The 27,418-nt window shown below is 40.6% G+C and overlaps 1 protein-coding gene across 2 annotated transcripts; it reads left to right on the top strand.

The window, feature by feature from the left end:
- The first annotated feature begins 1,824 nt into the window (after positions 1–1,824).
- On the top strand, positions 1,825–26,144 carry LOC146328135 (max-binding protein MNT-like). Of its 2 annotated transcripts, XM_084716989.1 has the most exons (6): positions 1,825–2,443; positions 9,133–9,715; positions 10,069–10,110; positions 10,321–10,432; positions 21,801–21,993; positions 22,786–26,144. In XM_084716989.1, the coding sequence occupies exons 1-6, from the start codon at positions 2,371–2,373 to the stop codon at positions 23,610–23,612; spliced, it is 1,830 nt and encodes a 609-aa protein (XP_084573115.1). In that variant the 5' UTR covers positions 1,825–2,370; the 3' UTR covers positions 23,613–26,144. The 2 variants fall into 2 exon arrangements, with proteins under 2 accessions (XP_084573115.1, XP_084573116.1); XM_084716990.1 differs by lacking the exon at positions 10,069–10,110.
- The last annotated feature ends 1,274 nt before the right edge of the window (positions 26,145–27,418 follow it).

The following is a 27,418-nucleotide window of genomic DNA, read 5'->3' as shown; positions in this document are numbered from 1 at the left end:
CAAATACCAACAAAACGTGTTTGACTGGCACTTTACATACAGTATAATATGTCTACTTTTTTACTTCAACAACTATTTGAATTCCTCCTCCAAATAAATCTGCTTGGTTTAGCATATCATATTTTATGTTATTACACCTAAATTGTTAAGTTATGGCCTTCACTTGTTGCCCTATGTGCAGCAGTGGAAGAAATACAGTAGACTACTCAGATAAAGTGCTATAATGTAGAAATACTCCTTAACAAGTAAATCACATGCATTCAAAATGTTGAGTTAAAGTCTAAAAGTATTAGCATCAGAATATACTTATGGCTAACAACAGTAATAATATTGGATCACAATTACTGATGCCTTAATGGGTACATCACTTTTTTGCTGCAGGGATCAATAAGTCTTATATCTTTGCCTATAATAATACATCAGAATTTATTTATTGATCAGACTTTGTATTATTAATCTGACTCAGCAACCTTACTAAACTGTCAGATTTATATAATGGGGTAAAAAGTGCCATATTTCCTTCTAAAATGTACCGTAGCAGTAACAATTACAGTAGCAGAAAATAGAAATACTTAAGTAAACTAGTATTTAGGGAACAGTTCTTGAGTAAATGTACTTAGTTACTTTCCACCACTGCCCATGTGCTTGTAATAGCAGCGTAATGCAGACTAATGAATGCAGGTCAGCAGACAGCTCCTCCCACAACTCGTACTGCTTTTAAATTTGGTTTCATTTTGAGCCTCATTGGCTGGCTGGTCATCAATAATATTTCACATTTATCTGCAATGTTATAGGCAGCTTGCCTCTATAGGTTGGGCGCGGAGAGATGCATCACAATACATCGCTTGTATCCATGTGTGCAGGAGTCGTACCTTGTTGTTCTTCACGCTGATTGGCGGTTGAACGACACATCAATGAGATGTAAATTTACTGCAGTCATGGTAACTTATAAATTGCGGAGAGACTTCGCTCAGACTAGGCACGAGGAAACACACATTACATTTGAACGAATTGAAGCCTATATTATGATACACGTAGAGAACAAGTTATCTTTAAAGCTCAGTCTTTATAAACCCCACTCAACTTCTCTGTTGTGTCACGTACGTTAGGTTGAAGAGGGCAGTTCGCGTGTTTAACGTTAGTGAAAGTGGTAAGTGCTAAGCAACACATTACAGACAGTTAGCTGCCAACGGTATTTGACAACGTACAGAAAAATTAACAGCTTTCAGATAAAAGTTAGACACTTTTTACACCTGCAGTGGACGTGACTCAACCGTGTACAGTTACGGTTATTAATCCCATAACCGCTTTTCCCTCTTTTGACATTTTGTCTCATGCGCATGGGAAAAATAGCTGTTTTTAGAGTGAAATTTCAGTAACGAGCATTGAATTTTTACCAAAACGGCACAAACGGAGTAGCTGTATGTATAAAAATATAAGTTGTCTTAAAAGCCTAGAAATGTGCATTAATTCTAATTTCTACTACACTTTTCTAGGATACATTGTGCTATGTATCCTGCGTTAAATGTGGCTCTAAATTTGTTAAAGTTACTACAAGTAGTTGCTAAGCGACACATTACAGACATTTGGCTGCCAACGGTTTTTGCACATAATGTTACGTTTTACTGAAAAATTAACAGCGGTCAGGCAAATGTAAGACACTGTTTACATTGCTCTTAACTTTAACTGCAACGGACGTGACTCAGACGTTTGTGACACGGTAATTAATTCCCCTATTTTGATGTGCACGGGAGAAACAGCTATTTATAGAGTAAAATTTTAGTAACGAGCCGCAGGAAGGCATTGTTTGTTTATTTGTTTGTTTTACATAAAATGATAGAGCGTATGAAGGGGCCTAGAAAGGGTCTGTAATTTAAAATCGTTAATGTCTGTCGTGCCGTGTACACTGGGTTAAAGATGGCTCTTATATGTTGTAGTCAGCGAATTTAGTGTCTTTTTGTTGATTTTTTCTAGAAAATTATCAGCGGTCAGGCGAGTGTATTTTCGGTTTAGTAACCGTGGCGGACGTGACTTAACCGCTTATAACACGGTTGTTAATCCAATCCAACTCATTTCTCCGTGTTTTGCCAGTTTCTCTGGGATGTGCATGGGAGGGAGTGTGTCTGTCGGTGGGCGGTTACAAACGGTGCGTGATTCACAAACCTTATTTGTTCCCACTACTTTAAGCGCCATCTTGTTTGTAACTCTCCTACGTAAGTGGTAGAGTTTCTACCGAGGGGGTGTCCGATTACCCTTTTTCCAGCTTTAGACTGGGGACCTCTCCCTGTAGTACCCTGTAGGCGCATATTGCATTCGCTTTATCGCCTTTCTCTTGAAGAATTGAGCACCAGTCTTTCCAACTGGACAGAAATGAGCATCGAAACGCTTTTGGAAGCAGCCAAGTTTTTGGAATTGCAAGCCCAGCAACAACAGAAAGCACGTGGTAAGTTGGTATTTTATTAATGATATTTTAGTTCTGTTTTGCCAACATTAGTGACTGCTAAGGATAAAATGTAAAATACTCAACAATTTTGTGAAATGTGTCTCTGAAAGATTTGTTTTCTGTGTTAATGAAAAACCACGTTTATCAACTTAAAGCATTTCATGAACTAATTTTTTGGTTTTAGATATTTAGAAATATGAGGGACTGTGGAGAGGACAGTTTCAGTCAGTGTATGCCATTTTAGCTTTACTTTCATATTCGTTAGACGCGTAGCAGAAATTGATTAACTCCCTCTTTGCTTCATGTACCAGTTTGCCTCCGTCTTAAGCCTTGGATAATAGCTGTCCACAACAGATAATAAACATACATGGGCTGCTGCGGTATATCAGGGGTTACTGCATTGAAACCTGCTGCATAAATAAGGTTGTTGCAGTTGTAGGCTGCACAGTAGCATCACAGCAAAGTTCACAGATCTTTTCCCTTTTCTGCTTTTCCTCGTCAGTATTTGTGACCGACTGCACGCACCGCTACGAGACATTTAAAGTCAAAAAACCAAAACATGGGGAGGATAAAGGGCGGTGGCGCAGGGAATGCCAAGCTCGTTTTACATAATGACCTGACATCGTCCGCCGGGGATCAAGTGACTCTGGCTTGCAGGTTTCCCCTACATGCATCTGTGCTCCTCAGTCAATCCTGTTAGTTTAAAATGCTACATGTTGTAGAATTCAAACACCGTATATTTGCGCGTTTTCATGTCTGCGTGTTTGACTCGTGCTGGGGGGAAAAAAACAGAAAACAAACTCCCCAGCTTTTCAGACGCTCGTGGGGAGCTTTGAATGTCTGTCGATGACGTGTATCATCTAGCCACACCTCTATATGTTAACCGAAGGGAGGGTTGCCCCGCCTCCTTCACCACGTGCGCGCGGGGCAACCCCTCCCAAAGATTGTTTATGAAGAAAATGAGTCACTACTACGCGCAGTCTTATTTCACAAATCCTCCTTGTGGGGAGGTTTTCGCCACTTTTCTGAAAACAAATTTTGTTGTGCGTTTCAGAAAAAAAGAGACGATGTAAACTCAAGGTTCAAACAAACACATGCAGTGTCTTGCAGTCTATTAATAGTTTACTACATGTTACTGCCAATTAAGTTGCTCTAAGAGGAAGCTTTGGTTTTCCAAAGAAGTTTTTCTTTTTGTTTTATTATAGTTCTCTGTGGCTATTTCATGGTCCATTCTTTTTAACTGCATCCACCATATTATGTGCAACTTGTACCTCCATAAATGCAGAAATGAGGCCCTTATACAAACAGATTTTCTGAATTTGAAGAGATGTCTTGGTTTTTAGTAGAGTGAATTGATTAAAAGAAAGCTGAGGTGTGTTTAATTAGTAGAATATATCCTTCAGCTGGCACATGTCGAGCAGAATTGCCACAGCCGTGCCTGTTTCTCTCTGTTTATTATACCTGACATTAACATGTGTCTTAGGTGGTCTGATCACAAGTAGACAAATGATTAGTCCATCAGTGTGCACTGGGCATTACAATGCATCTCTACATGCATCCCTTTACTCACGATGGGATCACACTTCTCATTCTATATACAAATAATCATTTCTGTTTGCAAACGCCAAACGTGGCAAACAGTAGTGACCAACACAAAGGGACAAATGGATAGTGGTTTTTGCACAAAGAAATAATAAGTTCATGTATAACACTTGCTGTATTTACAAGAAAGACCGAATAAATAAGAAGAATTTGGCCTGGCTATTTCCAGAGTTTATTAAGTTTCTCTTCACACAACTCTTTGCGCAGTTTTTTTTAAGGGAGTCTGGTGATATTGTGGTCATTAGTTCAGTTGTGAACTCAGTTGAAACAGTGTGTTCACAAATATCTGCTGCCTGTGTTGGTAGGTAAGAGAGCCCAGACATGTAATTTGCATTACAATGAACCAAATGGAAATTGGACAGTGTGTTTCGTGTGTATGTACAGGACGTCAGTTGAGTAGGTGGCCCTTCACTGTGACCCAGGACACAGTGTGTATACACTGCTAGAGGAATGTGCCCAAGACCACCTCTGAATAGAGAAGGGTCTACCTGTGTCCTCACATAGTACAGGACAGCCCACTGCATGACATGACACACCCTGTGAGATAACTTCCTGGACTTACTTGAAACTAAATCACAATCTCTTCCTAGACCTACCAAAGTATTTCCATCTAGCTTTGCTGGCTAAAAGTAACCTATCAGCACGTCCTCATTGCGTCTTGGGTGCATCCACACCTGGACTAAGACCTGTCCATTTGTGATCGGATCACCCAGGACGCATGTTAATCCCAGATGTAAACAGGGCCTCAGCCAATCTGCCTACTTTTATGCATTAGTAAGATTTCTAGGATGCATTTTTGGCTAAAAGTTGAACAAAAACTACAACACTTCCAGTAACGGCAAGAACAGGATTATAATATTCTTGGGTATAGCTTGGAAGTAAAACCATAAATCCTTTTGTAGCAACAGATTTTCAAGCTTTGCAGGCTAAACTACTTTTATAAAGGGCTTGAAAGTGTTTCAAAACAGAATTTAGTTAACTGCTCTCCCTCCATGGTCCCTCCATGTAGTCTTGTCAAGACTACACAAAAGTTGTGTTGCAATAAACAAGCCCACCTTGTACCCTATACTTTACTTTCCTGTGTTGTGTCGGCTTATGTGTCAAATGCTAAATATGAAAGCATATTTTCTGTATCTGTAAATGTCGTGTTATTTTTAAACAGCTGATATAGACATTTTCCATAAAGGAGTCTTATATGTGCCTGAGGTTCTCCACCATTTAGCATTTGTGATTTTTACAAAAGCTCAGAGTGAGAGCTCTTGCTTCTTTCCTATCCCAGCTCCTCCCGCCATGCTGCATCAGGAGAGCAAAGTCCTCCCCCCTCCTGCTTCCTCCCTCCTGCTACTGTAGAGCAGGTCACTGTGTGGAGAAAAGTAGGCCAGTGTTTCCAGTGTCGTGCTGCAGTTATATAATGTCTATAGAAAACCCCCTTGTTTTTATAAGCGTTTCATGGCTTTTCTCTCAGAAAAGACACTCAACAGTTTAGCAAGTGTCGGCACCACAATACTCAATTATCCGTCTGTCAAACAGGGCATTCAACATCTTTTGAAAGCTGGCAAGCACAGTACAGAACATCTTGTTCTTTTCTATGTCTTTTACTTTGAAGATACGATTTTCCAGTGTAATGCAGCATATAAAACCAGCAAAAAGTGACACGCTTGGCTGTTGAATATGATGCCATTAAAAGGTTCTCCAGAGCTATTTAGAGCTGGAAATGTCTCTTCCTGCCACATGATTTTTTACAGTACCAAGTTGCGTCACTGTCCCTTTAAATATTTACATGTGTACAAAAAAGAATATATGAACATGTATGTGCTTGATATAATATCTAATTTGCAGTTTTATTTTGTAATAGTTTGGCAAATCTTCAGTGAAAAGTTTGCTTGTGTGTGTAAAAGCAGGACTATAACGTTTCTGAACTTTGAACTCTTCACTGCTAGACAAATACAATTTAGGCAGGTTGTAATCTGTGGGAAGTTTGCTATTCATGGGCACACATCACATAGATATGTTTTTTTCTATAAAACATCCATGCTATCCTAAATAACTAACACTACTGACTTGTCAGTATCCCCAGTTTTCAATCTGCTTTAAATATAAATAATTGACTACAAAGGCTGACATCTGTCAGAGTATTGTATGCTCAGTTACAGTTTATAAGGTATATGTAACTAAAACTATTTACAGGCATTCAATACAACAGTCCTGCAAATCGTACCTTCATGAAGGTTAAAAAGTTCAGTTTTTGTTCAAACTGATTTAGAGAAGTGTTGAATTGTTTTTATGGTAATTTTTTGAGGGCTGCAGCTAGTTTATGATGCTGAATTATTCCATTATTTTGTCCACCTCACCTTCAGATCAACAGGTAATGTACCTGATAAACAGCCAATGAAGAGTATATTCTAGCTATGAGGGATGTTACACATATAATGATAATACAAGGCCATCTTGCGTCATTTATCTTTATAGTCATGATATTTTACATTACATTATGCATTTTGTTTGAGTGTTTTTGGTTTGCAAGTTTTCTATTGGTTATAATCCTTAACATTGATATGATCACATTTTCAGTGGATTATCATAAACTCACTGCCTCCACTCTGAGTCTTTACTTCTGCAGCGACGGCAACACTGTGTAGTGCTGCAGTGACCCTGGCCTACTCATAATAATGTTAATGACAACTACAGTATTTGTATCTGACATCTCTAACACTGAACATCACAGCTGCCATAGCAACCAGACAGTCAGTTTCTGCAGCATCCATACATTATGGAGGGGCTGTTTTGAATATGATTGGATGATATGACAGACAAGGCTGATGAAGCGCTTTGATTTCCAAAATACTGCAATATTGCACAAAATATAAAGAGGTCACTTTTTCTAAAGTGTGTCCAGGCAAGTCTCATCATTTGTCACATTTATAGGAACACCCTCAGCTTCTGGATTTTCTTTTAATTTACAAATCTTTCATGTTGCAACAAATATATATTTTTTTTTTTCAGAATGTTTGATGTGATTTCTTCAAAGAGCGGTTTCCATCTCCAGTAACAGTTAACCTGTTTTTATTGTACAGAAGCAGAACATTATGTCCCTTCCATACCTAACAGTCTTAGAGATACCTAAGAGCAAGATGTACCTCCATTAGAGAAAAACAACTTATAGAGTGTGCTTGAATCTTGGCAGGATTTTGTAAATGTAAATATACACATACTTTTATTGGGACAGTTCACCCCAAAATCAAAAATACAGTTTTCCTCTGGCATGTTCTTTCTTTCTAGCGCAGAGAAAGTAGTTTCAGTACCTACATGAATTTACTCAGAGCAAGGTCTGCGAATTATTTTGAGGTACCAGCTCATGATTTCTAGAAAGTGACACTGCGACTGAATGTGTTTTTGGCACTTTTAACACAAGCAGAGTGCCACTTACTCCCACTATATATACAGAGGGCAGACATCTCTATGGCCAGTATCTCCAAAATCTCCTACTAACTACTAAGTGAGACTTCGATTTCTTGGCCCATATCAAATTGTGGTAGTGGTTTTGGTCACTACTTGGACACAGAAAGTGCTCACATGCAAATTAATCATCTGCTAATGATGAAGCACTCACTGCTGTTGCTGATGATGATGTGCTCATCTTTTTGGACTTATCTATTTGGCATTGCTGCTGTGTTGAGTAACAGAGACCTGCTGTGAGCTGCTGACATCATGGTACATGGGAGTTTTGGGTAATGAAGGTCAACAGTCTCTGTGTGAAAATACCTGTAGCTTTTAATTGCAAACACTTTACTCTTAGTTTTTGTTTTTTTTTACTATAATAGGATAATAAGGATATATGTGGCAGGTAGTAGGCCTTGGTTTGATTGTTTTATGTTAGGCTTTTACTAAGAACTTCATTTCAAATTTTGTCAATAGTTAGTTTATATTTATATGCAGTTTACACCAGTCCTTCAGGATAGTCACTCTTTAATCTCCTCTCACATACTCTCATAAATACCTTCTTCAAGGTCACATTCTCATAATGAACATTATATTGAACATTTAAACACAGAAGTAAGACAGATTTACTTAACTGGGGAACCACCAAAACGCAATATCACTTTAGGATAAGCACAACAATCCATTGATGGCACTGCATTACCAAGTTGATCATTCGATCAAACGGACCCCATGTAAACATGTATTGATCAAGTGTATGCAGTAGAGAGAGTCACTCTCTCATATGCAGCCAACTGTGTCATGGTTGTAGATCATTCTTCATAGTGGAGTGGGTGTAGTATTGACTGTGGTAAAAGCCAAAATAACCTATTTTTGAAGGCAGAAGAGGTCAAAGTCCTGGAGCTCAGTGGTTGAGTCTAAGATGAACTGTTTTGCCAAGATTTGGAACTTTTTATGTAGGACTTAAAACATGATCTCTGGATGTTATTTCACCAGGTCTTAAGCATTGGACATGTCTAAAGTAGTATAGAAGCAACACTTTCCTCACATCTCCAGCAAGAGTCTCCTAGAATGAGGTTCCATTTAAGGTCACTGCTCTATTTTTGATTGCTTCTCCATAATTTAACCAACATAAGAGGGTAACTACTGGTCCTGAAAAAGTCTTACGATGTATTAAATTCACATTTACTAATAAACAACCTTAAAATGTATTAAACAGTCTTAAATTCTGTTTGGGAGTTTCTGAAATATTTATTTATTGAATGTTCTAATGGTGGTCTAAAATTCACTCCACTCATCACGTTACAGGTTGTAGTGATAAACGTATTTGGAATGATTTTCGTAATCTAAACCAGTTCTTATCATTTTGTCTTACTTATAATTTTGTGCTGACAATATATGGATATACCCATTTACCCAGTATGCCTTATGCCTATTTTCATATTTAATGTTTAGCTTCATTGCAAAATTGGACTTAAATTCAATGAAACAGTGGCATTAAAACATCTTGCTTTTAACTTGCTGATTCGTGTAGAGACCCTATATAAAGAGTATTTGTATATTGTGGTGTGTTACTGTGATCTGTAGTACTCGTGTGTATCTAAAGAAGGTGTTAAAGGTTGTGTTAATGTGCCTCGTTATTTTCACAGAGGATGAACTAAAGGAGAAGTTGCGTCTGGAGCAGTTGGCAGAGCAGAGGCACTCTGATGTGAACTATAACTCAACAATCCATCAGCAACACATCAACAATGTTCCTAAAGCCAACGAGCCCCACAATGAGTGCCGCCCGGCGCCTATACCGCCCTCTCTGCCTCCACCCTCCATGCCTATCACTGTCATCCCCATCCCTGTGGTCACCCCCAACCCTACAGGCTCACCCACTCTTCCCATCGCCACACTCTCCCCTCCAGCTGCTCCACCGCCTGCCCCTACTCTGCCACGCTCTCCACAACCCAAACCTGATCACCTGAGCCCCGTGCTGACCACCAACCACAAGCAGCTGATACAGAACCATCATCATCACCCGCTCATCACCCAAACTAACAACACTAAACTACAGCAGCAGCTGGTTCAGCACTATCCTGGCTCCATCGTCTCACCGCCGCAACAACATGCCTTACTCCCCCAGTCGGGACCTGTGCTCCAGCAGGCACCTGTACAGAACGGTCCCATCAGTCGGGGTAGTCCTCCTGATGACGCACGCCACCTAGACAACAAGAAGAGGCCTGGAGGGTGAGTCTTAACCTGTTAATGGACTGAAACTGAACACTGTTTTAATTAATCTTTTGTTTTTTGTCAATCTATACAGACGTCTACAAAATGTCCTTAAGTACTTTTGAGCTGTGGCTCCTAAAACCCCTTTAAGTGTTTGTTTTTTAATGATTTGAAATTTAGAAAAAAAATTGTGCAGCTGTTACATTATTGTTAATTTACTGCTAAAAGTACTTTAAATTGGACATGCACAACAGAATATTATTACTAGCAACAAAGCAAGAAACCACTTCTTTGGTTGATTTTGATTATTCTTGTCACATTGCCCTTTTGGATACCAAATTCTTACTGTGCTCTCATTTGTGCTCTTACAGGGCAGGCACAAGAGAGGTGCATAACAAGCTTGAGAAAAACAGGTGGGTTCAACCTGTCTACCATAGGGCAGCCTTAAAGAGAGAGAAACATCTGTTATTTGTGTTGTTACATTATTTGTCCCCTGTAATTTTAATGCTAACTCTGATCTTTTTTTAGTCAAGGACACAAACATTGTTGTCTAAAATAAAGCAAAGGGTTGCTCCACCAGTTCTGCTGCTTTAAACCCCCTCTCTGTGTCTTGTGTCTGTCAGACGAGCACACTTGAAGGAGTGCTTTGAGACGCTGAAGAGGAACATCCCCAACATAGATGAGAAGAAGACCTCCAATCTGAGCGTGCTAAGGAGTGCACTGAGATACATTCAGGTAAGCTGCTGGTGTTACCACTAGATGTGTAAACTGGTGTCTGGTGGTGCTCACAATCACACAAATACACAAATATAGCGCTCACTAAACCAACCAAACTTCATTGGCAAAATCAGTCATTTTACCACACAGAACATGAGAGTTGCTGGTCTACCTCTGCCTCCATTGGTTAGTTGGTTTGTATTAATGTGTGACCTTGCTGTTGCAAAAGGACTGTTCAGATTCACGGAAGGTACACAGTAACTCAAACTAACTAACAGACAGAGGTAGAGGTAGACCAGCAATTCCCATGTTCTGTGAGGTAAAATTACTATTGGTTTGGAGAGAGGGCAGTATCTGGCTTATATAATGGCTGTGCACTGTTGGAAAAAGGCTCTCTGACGGCAAGATAAAGCCGTGACAGTATTCTAAATATCGTGACACTATACTGATTTTGATTTGCTTTTAGTGGGCCTTTTTTGAGTGGCTAAAATATATTTTGCAGCTGACCTTGTCCACGGCAGGAAGTTTTGTTTAGCTTCCATGCTGGTACTCCCCTCTGCTTCTTGTAGCTAGGGGTGTGTCGACCTCCATCTACTGTCAGTAATACACTGACAAATGGAAAAGTACCTCATAAAATCCCACTTAGAAATGGCCATGCAATACCTTCAAACATACCTTTGTTTAATTTATTGTATCCATGGTTGTGCAAAATGTTGTAGCAACTAGCAATTATTATCAGCCCATACGCTTCAGACCGTATGCTGCATTCAACAAATGTGTGTGAATCTTGCCAAGACTTGTTTGTACAGGTTTATTGACACTCTTGATGATTACTACTCAACAATGGAGCCTCCATTCTTCTGAAGCCACACTGCAATATGAGCCAGAGAGTGTCAGGTACAAGAGGAAAGGCATTTGTAAAAGAAAACAGCTTGTTCCTTTGTGGTATAGCATTGTCACAACTCTATTTATCATGATTTATATAATCAGTTTTAAATTGGATGTATTTCCTTATGTTAAACACATTCTTCATTGTTGTAGGGAAGTGCTGTGATTTTTTTTTTCAGGGCTAAAATCTATTGGAAAGGACATAAGGTACAAGATAAGTGGATGTTGGGTTGCCTTAACATTGTCTGTTCCTGATAAAAACATTTACTACCAACAGTCAGACCAAAGAAGTTTTAGACCCACTGAGAACCTCTTGGAGAATATTTTCAGTTTCCTGCCACAACATTGTTTCCTACTTACCACACATATTCATTTTGCTTTTCTTGCATTTCTTGCATTTTGTATTTCTGTGTAGTTCCTTCTTTACTGAGGAATCTCTTACACTTCCTCATTTATAGGTTTTTTAAACGACTGTGCATTAAATATGAGGAATGTGTGCCACCAGTGACTCACCATGTGTTTGAGTCATGCCCTCATTGTGAGAGTATCCTGGTTGTAAACGGCCGGTGCAAAGGCCCACTGCTAGCCTAGTTTAACTCTTTCAGTGTCATAGTGTTTAATGTGGGTCAGTTTTCCTCCCATATATAGATACTGTAGGGTGGCAGTTTTAAATCAATCAGTTCACCCATGGGTCCAAGCTGGCATCAGGTGTTGTAACTTCAGAACATGTGCCATATTTTTATGTGTATTTGTTACGGGTTGACTGATTAAAATAAATCAAGACTTCATAGTCTGACAATAGCATATCCGTCCACTGCTGGAAAAAATGAAAATAAAAATCAATTTGAATCGTAGATTTAGATAACTGTGACACTGTGACACCCTTTTTTTTTGCGTGTGCAAAAATGAGTACTGTAGTTCAAATAGCCAGTTGTTTCCCCTCACTCCCTTTTCCCCAGGCCTGAGGAAGCTCAGGCAGGCTACAGGAACACTGCAGGAGCACAAGGTGTGCGCAAAATCGTAAATTGACAATAACAAGGACAACGAGTCCTACGCCGTAAGCTGATCACCTGTTTATAACTGTCAGTCGTCTGTGGATATAAAGTTAAGTCTGTTGTCCTGAAAACAAAAGCCCACTGCTCTGAAAATGCACTCTCTGCACTTAAGTGGCTGCATGTGACACTGCCTGCCAAACTCCATTAACATATTGTTCAATTTAACCATTATAAACCCCTACTCCTTCTAAAAGATTATTATGATGTCTTATGACTCATAAACGGGCACTAACTCATTCGGCAAACATTTGGCATTAATTCAAACTCTAATTAAGCTAAAACAGGCAAATAATAGCAGTCATGCCAGCCTGGACTAGAAATTTCAAAGGATCGCATGGCTTTGGCATCGTTGTTGGAAAAGCGAGCATTTCAACTTAATATGTTTCCCTGATTTCTGATGACATATCATGGTCATTTTGTGATTTATTACAATAAATATATTACAGATTTCTCTTTGAAAGGTGTTTCAACAAAGTTTCTTGTTGGTAAATTGGTTCAGAGTATCAGTTATTGGTTTCCTTGGTTACTTATAATCGGTATCTGTATCAGTGTTGGCCCTGGAAAAAAAAAGCTGTAATTATTATAATTATATGAAACAGGTGCTCTCAGTGTTTGCAGTTTTATTGCTTAGCTATGACTGGGGTTTCATGCTAGGTTTACTTTAATTAGGTACTGCTTTGGTTATGCTAAGTAGTGATATTTGGTTTTATTTGGAGCTTTTAAGGCCTCCATGAAAGAACCATCCCTGCAGTTCTTAATATCTCTTACTGTTATATAACCATGTTGCAGGTTTACTAATATAAATTTTGCAGAAGACAGTGTGCTTCTGATTTAATGCTCCAAGTAGCAGCAGTTTGGTTATTCCTCTCTGCGCGTGGATACTGAGGGAAACTAGGACAGCGTGGGTGCAGTGCTTGTCGTCACCCAATCTCCCTCCCTCTGCTCCCCCTCTCCTGTATGATTAAGCAACACGGTGTTCAGTGTGCTGCATTCGACTGGTAGACTGACCTGCCTTTCTTCTACTCCTATCAACAGCTGAGCTGGACCAGAGATATATTTAAACCAAATAGACTGAGGGAAAAAAAAAAAGACAACTAATCCCACGTTCTGCAAAAATGTACGACCTCATCATGTTGAGCTAGACACGTATCCCATTAAAACATTTTTGGTAAATTCATGAAATGTTTCACCAGACCAAATAAAAAGGTAAATTCTTAGCAGTGACAGGTAACAGGAAATTTAGCCTTTTGTCTATACTTGGTGCTATAACAGTTTTTCTATTGTAGGTCAGAACAGTGCGTGTACTCGTGTGTGTCTCTTAGGATGGTGGCTTTTTTCATCGGCCTGGTTGGTGTTGTTTTGTTTTGGAGGGGTGGAGTAAAAGAAGGGAACTCAAGGTGATGGGAGGCTAAAAAAAAAAAATAGAAAACACGTGTACACACTGTCATCTTGACATGGGTGGTACAGACGCGTGTCCTGCCTGCATACACCTCTCTCCCTGCTGAACGCTGCTGCCTCCTCCCTCCCCACCCCTGCTGTCCTTGCCCTCCTCTGGGCTGCCAGCAGCAGAGAAGCAAGCTGCAAAAAAAAAACACTGAGAAGTTCATACCAGGAGAAGTTCCTTAGGCTCTGCATCACATTTCATGTCATTTATCTAGCCTGATATGTGAAGTGTTAACTTGAGAATCAGTGCAGTTATAGCAGTGACTCTTTTGGCAGGATATTTATCAGTTCCCACTGAAAAGCTTAGTTCAAGTTCCACTTCCTCATTTCATCGAAAGTGCAAATGACTCAGCAAATTATGACCGGAAACTTCACGTGCAAACATGTTTTTCTTTTTTGATCATGTCAGTGTTTTTACATTAACGGAGCTGTACACTGGTTTTTGCTCTAATTGTGATACATCTTGTTCCTAAAGACTTTCCCCTGAGCCTGTAGTGGCACTGCGAAAGCAAAGGCTGTAAAATAAGCGCTGATGCATTAGAGCTCCTCCTTTCCTCTCTGCTCCCCCTCCCTCCATCCTGCTTCTCTGAGCTTTTAAGGCCACATGAGCAGCACGCACATGGCTAGCGTGAGCCGCGTGACGTCACCCCCCCGTGCTGGGCCCCCGCCCAGCACTGCAACAGGCAGGACTCGCTGTACCACCAGGCTTAGCTGCCAGCAGCAGGGAGGGAACATGGAGCGGTAAACACAAGGCTCGGTTTACTCGGCTCGCGCTTCATTTCCCCTCAGAGCTGACTGAACTTGTTCTCTCCCCTGCTTGTGCCCGAGTGCCAGTATGAAACATGTTGTGCCATCTGGTGGGGACAGTCTAAAATGTGTAGAGGTGGAGGAAGGTGGATGTTTAAATATTTTTAGCATTTTAAGTGAATGACATTTCCCTGTGCATGTAATGGCAGGAGCCTTGCCTTAAAACAAAATTGCACCAATTGCTTTGACATTTTCTTACTCATTCAGCCTTGAATATTAAAAATAATCAGTGGCAGTCGAGGTCACAGCTCTTTAATATTTCAAGGTTTTGTAAGGTCTCAGTTCAGTCTTAATTAAAATCTCACTGACAGCCAACGCTGCAGTCAAACTCAGTAACAGTTAACATTTGCTGTCGCACAAGTATATGTTGTATTTTATTCAAGGAATATAATGATTTTTCTGATTTAAAGGCATAACGTGCAACATTTTTGTTAAAAAAAAATGTAAAAAATAAAATAAAATAAAGATTTACCAACCCAAAACTTTGGTATTTGACAGGTTTGAAAAGTGCTTGGATTTTGATGAAGTGTTGGAAACTGCTTGAAAGTGCAATTACATTACTTTCATAATAAATCACTACCTGGCTGAATAGTTCTCCTTTTCGATAAAGACAGAAAATAAGTCAGATATTTGCCTCATGGGGTTGTGTAGGAGTCTTCTTACAGACAGGTGATCTATTTTGAAACATAAAACTCTATTGTGTGTTTCTTAAATTTCTCACCCTTATAGAGAATAATTTTGGTTGTTTATTGCACAATAACATTTGATTTAAAATCCAATGGAGAAGTGAAATAATCATTTGGAGTTTATTTACATAAATAAGTGATTTCCCACACCTGTAAGGTGCTGGAAAAGCTTAAAAATGCACCTCAGAAATGTGTTTTTGCCAAAGGTGTAGGAACCCTTAGTGCCATAACACAGCTGTAAAAAGCTGTGCAAGTACTGGAGCATGGTCTGGACTATCGACCGGTCCTTACCATGATGAGGTAATTAGGTCAGTTATGACCAACACAAGCTCGGTGTGTAAAAGTAGGGATTTTCTTTTCCACAGACAGGCCCTTTGTTGTTGAAGTCGGACACCACGTGAAGCTCTCTGTTCCAGCTTGAAGGCACAATAAGACAAGGGTTTATGGTTACCACACTGTCACAAGACCTGTATGCAGAAGCGTGATCAGTGAGCCAGGCTGAGCAGCATGTCTGCAACGTGGCCTCCTGCGCTCCTGGCCCTTTAAGAAAGCCCAGCCTTGTGCCGTCTGCTGCAGAAGTGAGTCAGTCGGTACAGCTTGTGTTGCTCTCTTTCAATCCCCCGCTATCTGCTGCCCTCCCTCCCTCTCCCGTTCTCTGTGGGGCCATGTGCTCGGCACTCGCATTGCTTGTGACAGCGCTCGAGCACTGTTTACCTTCCGCACACGCGTGCGTGCGTGCACACACACACACACACACACACACACACACACAATGCAGCCTATCCCTGTACTGATCTAGATTTTCACACGCAAACAAGGCAGAGGTGAGGCCCTGTCTCCATGGAAGGAGGAGGCTCAGGGGGTGCGGCCATGTGCAAAGAAACAAAAAGGTACTTGGCACCTTGTGTCCTACCAACCTGGTGACATGATTAACAGGCTGGTGAAGTCATGTGGGATCCATCTGCGACAGACTCGTTTATCAGGTTTACATAGTTAATCTGAGACTAGCTGTTTCTAAAGAGTGTTTGCTCTGTCCACCATCAGCACTGTAGCAGCGAGAGTTCAGTGGGTCTCGGTGTTTGTGGAGTGTTTTCTCTCTCCATGAGTCATAGTTTGTGGCATGCACAGTTGTGGCGCCACTCACGTAAAGGCTGCCTGCTAATGCATGAGGGTGAAAGGGAGGCAGCCAGCGCTTTTCGCTCCACGTGTCACATATTTTGTACACCCTTTAATACCCTCTCATTCCGCCCGACTAACAATCCTTTGTGATAGGTGCTTAGTGTTTGTGTCAGAAAATCAACTCTGCATGCATGTGAGCAATTGTTTTCATAATTACACCCAGACATTGTAATACTGTAATACTGAAGAAAATAGCACCTCTGGCACATTAAGGTGTGTATCGTGGTCTTTTAGGTCACTGAGGAAACCTTAAGGAGGTTTTCAGCTGTTTCCATGACAACCAGAGATGGGGGGCATTTGAGTACACCACGTGTTGAGACAGGGGATACTGCTAATGTGTTCAGACTGGAGTATGGATATGAACAGCTCTTCTGGGTGACAGAGTTTCACATCTGTGTCCAGATGTTCATGAGTGCATGGTTAGTAACACGTTATTCATTAATCAGTGGACTTTATGATTAGTCCTGCTCTCCTCCTTCCAAAGATAGATAATTTTATTGTCTGAATAACAGTGTTTGTTAGAGAGAAATGGTGCTTAAACACTTGAATTCTGGTGGTTTTCCAGAGGCACACAACTACTGTCAAAATTTTAAGTAATGAGACATAAAGCAGGCAGCAGTGTCAGTAGCAATACTGAGTGAAGACAATTTTGATTCTGATTTGCACATTGAGAAATCAGGGTTTTTGAACATACTACAAGGAGTTTTTAACTGGTTATGAAACAGTCTCAGTTTCATAATGATGCCTCTATATGACCCACATAAGCAAATGTGATTATCAGCGAGATGATCAGCCATTTCTATGTAGTTATTCTTAATGTCTGCCACCGGGTCAGATTCTCCTTGAAATCAGATTGAACTGTTTATGGCATTAATGCAAAAGAGTCTACATTTACTTCTTCCCAGGCAAAGTATTTATATACAGTCCGTGGTTACTGTTAATAGTATGTTGTAGTAGTAGTAAAAAAAAAAGGCAGCAGGAGATTTTTTTTCAGGCTGATATCCATTTATTACGTACGTGTATTTGTGTTTATGTTGGCTGATGAGTACAAAAAATTGCAGTACAGAAACACCAAACAAGGTTTAAGGTAAGTTAAAAAGTGTCATGATTACTAGGAGTGGGGGAAAAAATTGATACAGTATAGTACTGTGATATTTTTTGTGTCAGTCGATACACTGATGCCAAATAGTGGTCTTTCAGTAAATGCATTATAAATAATAATTTGTTGGTACAAGAATAATCATTTGCTTTTTAGGTTCACAAGTTTTTCTTTGGAGACACAATTTGTAATTGAAAAAGGGCCAAAAAAGGTAATAAATTGCTATATATCACTGAGTAAACTGAATATCTTCGGGTTTTTGTTTACATTTGAGGATGTGAACTTGGGCTTTAGTAAAGCATTATCAACATATTTCACCATTTTCTGACATTGATTAATTGAAATAATAATTGTTAATAATTTAAAGTAGTATTCTTCACCTTAAGCACCAGATTAAAGGCTCATTTATGTGGATTTAATTGGGCTTAATTGTGTTTTTGTCATGTCTCGCTACTGACAAACTAATACGTGAACAGGACTTCCTCTGCATTTGTATTTGTGTGTGAGTGAGTGACCGAAAACAGCCCAGTGGGACGCAGCCCAGACACAGGCTGCTTGGCCCATGCATTTCTAATCCTGGATAAGGACTAGAGACAGGTGCTGAAGTACTCAAGGCCCGCCTTTTGTCCCCATTTGCTATTTATGTACATGTATATATTGTACTGTAGATGCACATGTACAAGTCTCTCTACAGACAGATACAGTAAGACAAGCTGAACACTTCAGTCTTTTCTCAATCTCACAGTCTCAGACATGACTCGCACATGTACGCTCACACACACACATATTCCTCTCTCACAGTGGTTGAACACTAGCAGGAAGTCCACCCTTTGGGGAAATGGCTTTATGATCCTGACTCATCAGGTTGCTGTAACAGATCTCCTTGAGCCTTTGCCACAGAGACCAGAGACTGTGTCGGATAATTTGACCAGGCTGAACATAAATTATATGAAGAGTTTCATGTCAAAACACTGATCCTTAACAGCGTAACTCTATCCTGTCTGTATTAACTTAACCAGGGGATAAGTTCTAAATAGTTTGCTCAACATTTCTCTGTGCATTTTCATTATTATGTTTTGCCATTTGTTTTTACAGTTTTCATCATATAGTTGTTTTTTTTTAATACTTTTCCTGCTGTAGCCGTGCACAAGGAAGTCCAGCTCAGTTTGTTTGGTTTTGCCTTGTCTGTGTCAGCTGATGGGTTAAGGGAAATTGGGTCACAGAGAACCACTGCCTGGAAGCACCTCCTACTTTCCATACTCGTCTCCTCCACCTCCTCCTTCCCTCCTGCTTCTGTGGCTCTTGTTATTTTGCTCCCTGCACACAGGCTCTGGTCACAGGTTTATTTTTAAATCATTATTTGTTGACTCGTTCCTTATCAATCAGCTGTAAGGACAGTGGGTGTTAATGCAGGCTTTAATATTGCTTCTGTTTCTGAGCATTTTTCTTCAGGGGTTAAACATCCACCAGGAATTCACTAATTGTTGGTGGAGGCTGAACTTGCATGATTAATACATGAAATAATCAGACAGTCTCCTTCTTCTGTTAGTGGCTGACTGAACCTGATACTTGAGTTGAATGTAATCTGTGATCACTTACTGTGTGAGAAAGATGATAATAAAGCGTAGATCACAAATCTGTTTTACTGTTCACGTGGTGACAGTGGGGGGAAGTGTTCACAATGTTTACTTAAAGGGATATTTTGGATTATTGGAAATGGGGTTGTGTGGGGTACTTACCTGCAGTAGTCAGTTGCAGTTGCCAACAGTAGATGGCGGTCAGCCCAACCCTAGTTTGGAGGACCTGAGAGGAGTACGAGCATGCAAGTTAAGCAATATACTGCTGTGGACAGGGTGGGCAGCAAAACATACAGTATTGTAGCCACCTATAAAAGGTCCATCTCAAAAAATCATTATCAGCTGAAGTGTGTGCTATATTTAGAATATTTTACCACTTGAACTTGACAGGAAACTGATGATGCTCAACCAGACTCCTTAAAGCTGCAGTAGGTAGAAAGCCTGAAAATGGTTGATTTTTGAGTCTCATCTGAGTTAGGTTTTGTTTTGTGTCCTGAGCCCACTAGACGAGCAGCACGCCCTTCGTGAGTGCGAGCTACAGTTAATGAGGCTATCGTGAGCGAGCACAGACCGACAGACATCAGCCGTGTGTAATATAACAGACACCTGACAGAGGAGAGAAACTACATTAAAAACAAAGATTCAGTGTGAAGATACAGGAGTACTGAGAGTTGAACATAAAGAGACTTTTAAAAACGTCTTTCTCTCTGCTCTCCTGCACACACATGAGCTCTGTATCACAACACTCGCTTTTTGGAGGGGGACAGAAAGGAGGCTCACCACCATTGGAGGCGGGTCGGGCTCACGGTTCATGTAGGGCACAGCTCGCCGCATTGTAAGCGGTCATGAAAATGTTACTCAGCACAGCATGGTGGGCTACTCCATTGTGCTGCTGTAACACAGTTTTACAAGCAAACATTAAGATAAATCCACTTTTTAATCCGAAAAGTTTAAAAAGCAAAATCTCATCTGGCAGGTCAGCACATCCATAATTGTTTCATGTATCGCTGCTACAGAGGGGCAGAGTGACAAAAGTAAGAATAAATCCACTTTTTCATCTCAAAAGTTTCAAAAACAAATGCTGAGCTCTCATCTGGATGGTCTGCGGCTCCATGATTTCTTTGTTGTTGCTGCAGAAGGTTGAAGCAGGAGTGAAGACAAATCTTCTTTTTAATCGAAAACGATTGAAACATACACACTGAGCTCCTCTCCTGGAGCTGGCATTACAGTGACTCCGGTGTTTTTTTCCTCCAAAAGCACCAGTCTACCACCAGCCCTTCACTGCAGAGCTCCCCGGTTCTGAGCTGCTGTCTGTCAGCTCTGTGTCTCAGCTCCACCCGGTCCTCTCAGCACTCTGCAAAGCTCTGCAATACATGTGAATGAACATAACTGAAGGTGAACTCAAAAGTAACCGAGTGAGCTGACAAACTCCTGGGTTGAGCATTTTGCTAATTAGGCTCTTTTTTATTTATTATAATGCCGTTTTATAGCGACTTTTCCTGCAGTAGTTTCCGTCATTGATTCAGGGTCTCAACGAGGGAACGTGTACACACCGCTGCACTGTTAGGAGGAGTCCCCCAGGTCCTAAAACACCTGTGATTGGTTTAAGTCTACCGTCACGGGGAAGATTCTCTAAATGCTGAAAACAGAGCCATAGAGGAGGTGCAGAAGTCTAGTTCTCTCTCAGAACACCTGATTTACAATATGCTGAAAGGTTTTTATGAAATTATTTCTCAATTATGCCAAAACAATGTTGCCTACTGGAGCTTTACAGGAATTTAGCTATTTTAGCTTGCAGAGCACAAGAGTTACAGGTATACCACCTGGCATGATCAGTTTGTTTGTATTATTGTGTGACCTTTGTGAATCCAAACTAAAAAAAGCAGAAGTCACAACATAACACAAACAAACAAATGGATCAAGGCAGCAGCAGACAAGAAACTCTGCAAGTTAAAGTTACTGATTTCGCCAGTGGAGTCTGGTTTCTTTGGGTGCAGATTTCTGACACTGGTCCTCCTCTAATGTAGGTAATATACCAACTATGGACAAGTACCTCATACGACCCCACTTCAAAAAATTCAAACAATCCATTTAAATGTCACTGAAATTAAATTGCATTCATGTGTTTATTGCAGCATACATATCTGCTGAATAAATCATTTGTAAATCCTCAGTTCATGATGACGCCTTTTAGTTTTGCATTAACTCGATGAACTACTGCTGTGATATCCATCTACTTAGATGGAGATCTTGTTTTGATACAGCCAATCAAATCTTCCATAAAGCATTAACAAGCAGACAGTCACACTGAGCCAGACGGCAGCCTGCTTCAAAACACAAGAGACACATTAGCTTTCCTGCTCAAGTCTCCTGCTTATGTCTGTAACAGTCTGTCAAACTGCATTTGAGGTAAACTTAAATCAATATTTCACAATCGAATACAAAGCCACCAACAAAGGCCTCAGACATTATCATGGAGTTGTATCAACATTTCTCTGACACTGTCAACAAAAGCAGAGCTTCACAAAGACAGAACTGGATTATTGCATCACACTGTACATGTTACCTAGTAAGTGGCAGCTCATACTGTCATCATAGAGTCACTCAGTTCAATGATTTAAGAGTTTTACCATTATGTTTGTCTCTTTTTAGACATTGAAGCGGAAAGAGAAGGAGTACGAGCATGACATGGAGCGGCTGGCCAGAGAGAAGATCGCCACGCAGCAGCGATTAGCAGAGCTGAAGAACGAACTGAGCCAGTGGATGGATGTGATCGAGATTGACCGTGTCCTCCGACAGACCGTACAGCCAGAGGAGGACCAGGCCTCAACTTCCACTGCCTCAGGTAGGCTGACAGTCAGGGTGGTATTACTGGAGGTCTACAGGGCTGCGCCTGGATAAATATTAAGATATATTTAGAGTAATGTTAATCCTATACAACTTTGAAACAGCTCTATATTGCAAAATATCCCATCAACTGCAGCAAATCAAAGGCTGGGTTACACCAACAAGGATTAATTTGTAAACCTGATTAAATCATAATTTACCTTTCAATAATTTTGCACCAAACACTTTTTTCTTTTAGCTATCTAGAAGACAATGTAACATTTTAACTTTTTAACTAGCTTGCAAACGTGATATTGTTTTTGGTTTAACTTTTTAGCTAGGTAGTAAACAATATAACATTTTGTTAAGGAATACCAAGCAGCCATAAGTTGATGTTTACACTTACTAGGCATGACAACACTCATATTTATCATTTTATTTTTTAAATTTTAATTTGAGCAAGCAAACATTTTCATATTGATTTAATTCTGTTTAATTTTGGTTTAAATCACTAAACTGAGATTACTTTTTAATCAACATGTTACTGCATGTTGTTTGTCTGTTGACCAGTGTGTACAGTACTGTCAGAATGAAGTTCTGCCCTTGGGGACAAAAAAATCTTATTGCACAACCAAGCTCTGCTTAGTTTTAAATCTGGATTTACTCACTTTAAACCTAGTTTTGCTAAACTCTGATCATAATTTATCTTTGATTAAATGAATCTGCTTGGTTCAACCCAGTCTTAGTGTTAGTGCTGGTAGATGCAGTGTGATATTGCAGTATTTAATTCTCTCATCTGTTGGTGTTGCAGAAGGTGAAGACATTATGGATGAAGACCTAGAAGATGAGACTGCACCCAGAGCACAGACTGCCTTACCCACCGTGCCTCAAACCATGAAACCTGAGCTGCACAAAACTGCAACACCAAATCAGACCCCGACTCAGACACCCACCACCACCACTACTACCTCCTTCATCACCCAGCACATCTCCATCCAGCACAAAGCCCCCCAGCACCAGCACCAGCCTCAGCTGCAGCCACTGCCAGTGACTCCTCCACAGCCGGTGTCCAAGCCTGCAGCCCCTCTGACAGTCACAGCCACGACATCCAGCACTCCCACCACCCCCAGTCAGCCCCACGTCCCCACCCAGACTCAGATGGTAACCATGCCCAGCCTACACCCCACAGTTATCGCCCACGCTTCAGTGTCCCACCCCTCAGTCATCCAGGCAGTCAACCACGTCATCCAGGGAGGAGGTCCCAAACATATCGCCCACCTGGCTCCCTCCACCACCACCAGTTCTGTCCAGTTAGCTCCCGGCCATCAACCCATCGGCCACATCACCGTGCACCCGGTGGCTCACCTGAGCCAGCACCTACCTGCCCTCTACCCCCAACAGGTGTCTGTCACGCAGCCAGCTGTCGTCGGTCACATCACCCACACCATCAACCACGCCCACCCTCAGATGAACGGTACCGCCCCCAGCCAATCAGCTGCCACCATCGTCAGCAAGCAGACAGCGGTCAGCACCCAAATGGTGACACACCACCCGCAGCTGGTGGGTCAGACGGTGCTCAACCCTGTGACCATGGTGACCATGCCCTCCTTCCCCATCAGCACGCTGAAGCTGGCCTGAACACAGGACCACCAGGCTGGAGGACAGAGACGCCCCCCAACAGGGGAGAACCACAGGCCTCAGACTAGGTCACAGTGAGGGCAGGAGAGTTGTTGGACACCTCACTGATCCACAGTTTCACTATCATTCAGACGCAGCTGATATAAAGCCAGGAACATTCCTCAGACAAAACACAAGCCTCGTACAATACCAGACTGCCACAGCGTCCTGAAGTCTTGATCCTGAATTTAGGATGTGTCCGGCTGCATCATGTTGAGTGTGTGTGTTTGTCTGTGGCAGTATACAGTGGGCAAATGTGTTGTTTTAGACCTTCACTTGCCATCCATTCTTGCAGAAAATGGAGCACTAGTCATTTTCACACAAGCTTCACTTTGGGGAAAAGCTGCACTGCCAGCTCAGTGTTCGTGACAGCACCCTGTCACGGCGTCTAGACTCCTCGCTATCACTGTGACTGCTGTGGATTAACCAATAGCAGATCATGTACTCGAGAGGTGACATTGGGTTTTGAGGGCTGTGACAGTTTAGGATCAGAGTGCTGACCCGCCATAACCAGCAGCACATTGGGAATGTGATTTAGGGGAGTGCCTCTTCTCCAGCAGAGGCACATGCTGCAGGGCTGGAGCTAAATCACGGACTGGAGTCCAGCTCCTGAACTGGAGCTGCAGTCCTCAGTGATGGTGCATACAGTAATAGCTCCCCCCGCTGGCTGATTTTGTTTAAGATGTTACTACTATCTTTGTGAAGATTTAGTATAATGCTCATGGTTGCGGATCATTCAAAAAACAGCCACTTAAATTGAAAAAATACAGTTTTGTCAGAGTTTGGTTGTAATTAAAACTCAAATTGATACTTATTACTAGTTTTTGTCCTTCAAATATTAGGGATGTCCCGATACAACTTTTTCACTTCCGATACGATACCAATATTGCAGCCTTGAGTATTGGCCGATACCGATATCGATCCGATACGATATCAGTACGAATCATACATACTTTTATTACTTATTTTGTAGTGTGGAATGTTAGAAAAGGCTTGATCAAGTGATGTTACTCAAACAGAGAACAACAGTCAGCAACCAGAGTCACCTATGGATAGAAGTGCTGGAGCGGAAAATGGACTGCTTATCGGAGCGCTTGTATCGGAGATTTTAGATGCAGTATGATAAAATCCGATACTCGTTTTTTGGCTGATATCGGACCGATATCCGATATCAATATCGGATCGGGACACCCCTATGAAATATACTGGCGTGTGTACACTGAGCACAAGTACAAGTTAGTTTTTTTTAGGATAAAGTTATGTTTTTGTCACAGCTGCTAATATATTTTAAAATACTTTTGCCAAATAGGATCACTTTATACACCGACACAGCCCCTTCATAAAAGTTGCCCCAACAGAGATAAAAAAAAAAAAAAACTCATATCAGTGAGATGCTACAAAGTTAGAGAGATTTTGAATGTGTGTACACAAAAGGTCCATAAAATATAGTAAATTGTGTTTCTATGCTGTCTCACAGAGCAAATGGTAGTGGGATGTGTGTTTGCATGCTGTGAATGCATTCATGAATGTTGATTTAGTGATTATGTTTGAAAGCAAGGACCCGCAACAGTGCAGTAGGGATGTAACAAGTTTTTGGCACGGAGCTGAAGCTCTGTCATCCATAATTATGGGCTGGGATCACTGTTAAGTGATTTCAGAAGTTGACAAATCCAATCAATGTGTGTTTTTTCAAGACTATCATTTTCCAAAGCTAGCACTGTGAACATTTCTATTAGTTTCAGTGAGCAGCAGTTGCTAAAACAGCAACATGCTCTGCTCTCCTAATTTAATCTGAATGTACTGACCTGTGAAAGGATACGGAGTAGCGCACTCATCAAAGGTTAAGCCCTTTCTTTTTTTTTTCAGAAAAATGCAATTACTTTATTAAAGTATCATGTGTATGTAAAGTGTAACATTTTAAACTAACTTTCTATTGTAAGATTTACTGTTGCTTGTTTCATCTGGAGAATATCTTATTGTGTTCAGTGTAAATTTGATAATATAGTTGTTTTTTGATGGGACCATGTACAGTGCTGTATATCAGGGGGTGAAGACTACACAGACCTCTTCCCATGTTGATATCACATTCGGCCACTTTGGAAAGTATTCACCCCTACATATTTTCATATTTTGTTCTGATCCAATATGACTACAACAGGGACCTTTTTGTTTTATTTTTTTTATCCCCCAACAAGTAATGAAGTGCAAGGACACTCTTTTTTTCACTTCCAGATTTTATGCAAATAATCCTGAACAAATTAATTTTGAAATCATATTGTATCAAAACAAAATGTGTAAAAATGTTCAGGGATTCAGATACTTGAAGAAGCAACAATATACTTGTGTGTTTTCCCTATGGAGAAAGTTTTAAGTTGTATATAGCCTGTAAATGTTGGGCTGCATTTAGATTAACTGTATTATGTAAAAAGCTCGGGAAAATATGTAAAATTAAAAATTTATAAAAAAGATACTTAATAAATTGTATTATGTTTACACACGTCTGAAGCCACTTTTTTGTTTTTAACCGAATGGTGCTTTTTATTTTGTATTGCAGGTGTCACGGCGCACTGCCTTCCTATTGGCATGGCTGTCAGGGCAGGGGGTGGGCTCACCTGGTCGCACAGCGGCTGTTAATTGGAAAGGGGCGTGTCAAAGTAATGAAGTGAGAATATGTGGAGCAGGTGTGTGACGCGAGGGGATGTTTGAATACTGAGACGAGCGGACCGAGGTTTCACCCTAAACAAAGTTTTGTTTTGAGTTTTTTCTTTGTTTAGTTGGTTTGTTTTGCTTTGTTTGTTTTCGCGTCTTAAATGTCTACAAAATGAACTGTGAATGGAGCACCGACGGAAAGCGGTGACTGACCGGGTAGAGTGAGCTGACCGACGGCCGAGAGACGAGCGTCAGACCCGGAGCCGGAGCAGACAGGAAGCAGGTCTGTCCACACACTTCACCTGTAGCCTGGCAGCTTAATGCTCATTTTTATTAGTTTTTCATATATGTGTGGGTGACAGAGCCCAGATGCGCTTATGCCAAGTTTTCCCACAGTCCAAAGGGGCATCTTAGAATGACTCAAACATACTAATTTTTAGTTTAAAATTTTTTATTTTTTTTTATGTACAATTATATATTGTGAAACAGACAAAAACAGCGAATCACCCCTGGAGAAACTAACAAAGGGAAAAACTATTATTAATTGATTATCAGAATAAACTAAATATTAGAAACACCTCCCTGTGTGTTTTCTCCAGCACTGTGAAAATAGGTCTGGCTGTCCAAGACTATACAATAGACCAGGGGTATTCAACTAAAATTGAAAGAGGTCCAGTTAGAGAAAATTTCCTAAAGCAAAGGTCCGGAATATCATAATGTCTAACCTGTGTTATGATTTACAGTGATATACTGAAGTAGTGTAGTAGTTGTATGAACGTCTATCAGGGGTGTCAAACTCATTTTAGTTCAGGGGTCACATACAGCCCAATTTGATCTCAAGTGGGCCGAACCAGTAAAATAAAGCATAATCTATCAATTATTCTGGCGATTAATCGAGTAATCAGATAAGAAATATTGTGTGTTCTGCATTTTTTTCTATTACATTACTTTTGCTTTATTTAAGAACAATGGTAATATACAAAAGAGAAAATAAGACGGGTCTATTAAATGAACAACTATAAATTGCTAAAGTAAAAATACTCAGTAAAGTAACTTTACTTTTAATGTAGATTTACTTTTACAGTATTTACTTTCTACTTTATTTGCCCAACTCTCGC

Source organism: Lutjanus erythropterus, chromosome 4 (assembly GCF_056507025.1).
Source record: "Lutjanus erythropterus isolate fLutEry1 chromosome 4, fLutEry1.hap2, whole genome shotgun sequence".
Lineage (NCBI taxonomy): Eukaryota > Metazoa > Chordata > Actinopteri > Lutjaniformes > Lutjanidae > Lutjanus > Lutjanus erythropterus.
This window is presented reverse-complemented; position numbering and strand designations above follow the sequence as displayed.